Here is a 2,876-nt window from a genome sequence, read left to right on the forward strand (position 1 = left end):
TCAGCCAACACCTGTCCCAGCTGTGGAAGTGTTTGGCCTCAGAACCCCCGGATCAGAGGAGAATGAGGACATCGTCAGTCTTGAAGGAAAGACAATATATGTCCAGCTCAGGATGATGTGAGAGTTGGAACGGAACTGGTGAGAATGGCCAGAATTTTGCCTGAAATGAAAAAGTAGTTAAAACACACTACTACAGAAGGAGGTGTGAAATGGGATCATATTCTTCAGGGTCATGATGGCCTTTCACGAATTGTTCACAAACGGGTCAGTATTTGATTGCTTGCTGTGGATGATAAGCATCAAGCAGGGCGATGCACCGTTGAGCTGTAAACACAAAGTACACGTTAGTGCACTTTTTCAGCTCCAGTGTTTATATCATTTCATTCAAGAGAAACCACAGGAACTCCATTACTGAATGAACAAAAGATCAAACCCTGCGGATCCTGCAAGTCTAAAACAAATTGGTGAAGAGTGATAAAAACCGGCAGTTTAATCGTAGAGAGCCGGGGTCTGTTCTCAAAGGCATGTCTTCCGAACCCAGGAGATCCTAAATTTGAATGTTGATTCAAAAGCTTCAGAGCGCAAAGAAAGCTCGAACTACAACCTCGTCTTTCTATTCATTTCGCAGTCCTCTCGGTTTAAAAAAAATCGCTTCAAACCCGTTCCAAGAGTGTCGCCAATTGAAACGGTCACTATGTAACATCGACCGCCGCTTCTTGCGCCCCTCGGGGTATCCAGGTTCCCGGTTTTGCATTTCGCCTCGAGTTCAGTTTCAGATCATTCATTTATTTGCACGCAGGTATTTCGGGAATATACGATTACAATGCAAATGTTACTGCAAATTAATCCGTCCTGGGATATTTCAAAATAATGAAATTGAGAAAATCCTTCTTCATTTAGCTGATGTCTACAAAAAAAAGTGCCTGTGCGTGACGCAGGAGGAAAGTATTTAAGGGAAGATTAAAGCCCGCATGACTCTAAATACCATCTCTCCCCATTCGGACTGCTTCAACCTCCTGTCCAAAGCAAACGAGATTATATTAATCGGCACTTCAGGCTAAAGACAGGAAAGCATTGTGTTGTCAGGTACTGTGCGTTGACACTTCGCCCGGACGTGCTAAAGCGACAGTTTGGAAAGGTGGCGTGTAGTTTCATTGATAATAAAAGGAGGGTAAAAAACCAGTAGATCGGTCTTGCTTTAGCCCTGTTCTTCTCGCCGGATGCACAGCGATGGGAGAATGGACAATACTAGAGAGGTTGCTGGAGGCGGCTGTCCAGCAGCATTCGACCATGATAGGAAGGTAAGAGGATTGTCAGAATCTGCAAAATCAGCAAATGAACCTTTATCGCGGCGAAGTGTAACACTCCTTCCGAAGATTTTAATCCACTATTATGTATCCATAATGACGGTTAACTTTACCAGTAGTCTCTTTTCAATCCATATAATCGAACGTCTCAAATCCAGGAAATTCCAAAGGTACCTCGTAGCAGATCGGGTAAAACGCGTTTGGAAGCGATTGTCTCCTGGGGACAAGTTACCTTTCGCGATACATTACTGGCAATTGGTGGATAGGTGCATTGTTGTGTAAAAGTAAGCTCCTAAAAGTTGCACCTTTTGGTGCTTTTCAGACCTGGGTGGGTCGGGTGGCGGGAAATATAAAATTGGCGAGACAGATGGTGCCGAGTTTCCCGGGTGTTTCAAATCGATTGAATCAGTTGGACTTTGGTGCTTTTCTCCTTACAGGATCCTGTTGACAGTAGTGGTGATCTTCCGAATCTTGGTGGTGGCTATCGTGGGGGAGACGGTGTATGATGACGAGCAGACGATGTTTGTCTGCAACACCCTGCAGCCGGGCTGCAACCAGGCTTGCTATGACAAAGCGTTTCCAATCTCACATATACGGTACTGGGTTTTCCAGATCATCATGGTGTGCACTCCCAGCCTTTGTTTTATCACTTACTCCGTGCACCAGTCCTCCAAGCAGCGGGAGAGACAGTACTCCACCGTCTTCATCGCCCTGGACAAAGATAAGAAACGCGAAGACAACAAGATTAAAAACACAACAGTGAATGGGGTTCTGCAGAACTCGGGAGTTTCCAGCAAAGAGATACAGTCGGACTTTTTAGAGGTTAAAGAAATGCAAAACTCGGCTGCGAGGAATAGTAAGATGTCAAAAATGCGGCGGCAGGAAGGGATCTCCCGTTTCTATATCATCCAGGTTGTTTTCAGGAACGCTTTGGAGATCGGGTTCCTGATGGGACAGTATTTCCTCTACGGGTTCAACGTCCCGTCAATGTATGAGTGCAGCCGTTACCCGTGCGTGAAGGCGGTCGAGTGTTATGTGTCCAGACCCACGGAAAAGACGGTCTTCCTCGTCTTCATGTTCGCTGTGAGTGGACTTTGCGTCGTGCTCAACCTGGCGGAATTGAACCACTTGGGTTGGAGAAAGATCAAAACAGCAGTAAGGGGGGCGCAGGAACGGCGGAAATCTATATACGAAATTAGGAGTAAAGATTCGCCACACAGAATAGGAGTGCCTAACTTTGGAAGAACTCAGTCCAGTGACTCCGCCTATGTGTGAGAAAGAAGCGTACACTTGTTTCCTCTTGCTTTCGGCTTGCAGGTAAAGTGGTTTGAGACTGACCCAACCATGCGAAGGATGGTTCCGTGGCCACCGCTCTGTTACCTTGTCCACTTCAGAAGCTGTCCGGCGGAATCTAAAACATTCCTAACGTCAGACTGGTAACGGTACTTTGCGCCTTGTCGAGTAATAAATGTGCTATCTCACCTCGCCAATTCTTCTGTGCATTTTAAAATGTCCGAAACTGGAGACCCGGTGAGGTGGCAAAACCCACGCGGAATACATTCGACTAAA

The 2,876-nt window shown here is 46.2% G+C and overlaps 1 protein-coding gene across 1 annotated transcript; it reads left to right on the plus strand.

The window, feature by feature from the left end:
* The first annotated feature begins 1,226 nt into the window (after positions 1 to 1,226).
* On the plus strand, positions 1,227 to 2,582 carry LOC140209984 (gap junction delta-2 protein). The gene is made up of 2 exons (XM_072278731.1): positions 1,227 to 1,301; positions 1,745 to 2,582. The coding sequence occupies exons 1-2, from the start codon at positions 1,231 to 1,233 to the stop codon at positions 2,580 to 2,582; spliced, it is 909 nt and encodes a 302-aa protein (XP_072134832.1). The 5' UTR covers positions 1,227 to 1,230.
* Positions 2,583 to 2,876: the final 294 nt, after the last annotated feature.

The sequence above is a fragment of the Mobula birostris genome, chromosome 1 (genome assembly GCF_030028105.1).
Source record: "Mobula birostris isolate sMobBir1 chromosome 1, sMobBir1.hap1, whole genome shotgun sequence".
Taxonomy (NCBI): Eukaryota; Metazoa; Chordata; class Chondrichthyes; order Myliobatiformes; family Myliobatidae; genus Mobula; species Mobula birostris.

Excerpts from the sequence above, each read along its gene's own strand:
- LOC140209984 (XM_072278731.1), top strand. The coding sequence starts at position 1,231 with ATGGGAGAATGGACAATACTAGAGAGGTTGCTGGAGGCGGCTGTCCAG. Across the intron at positions 1,302-1,744 it reads CATTCGACCATGATAGGAAG|GATCCTGTTGACAGTAGTGG; the intron begins GTAAGAGGATTG and ends TTCTCCTTACAG.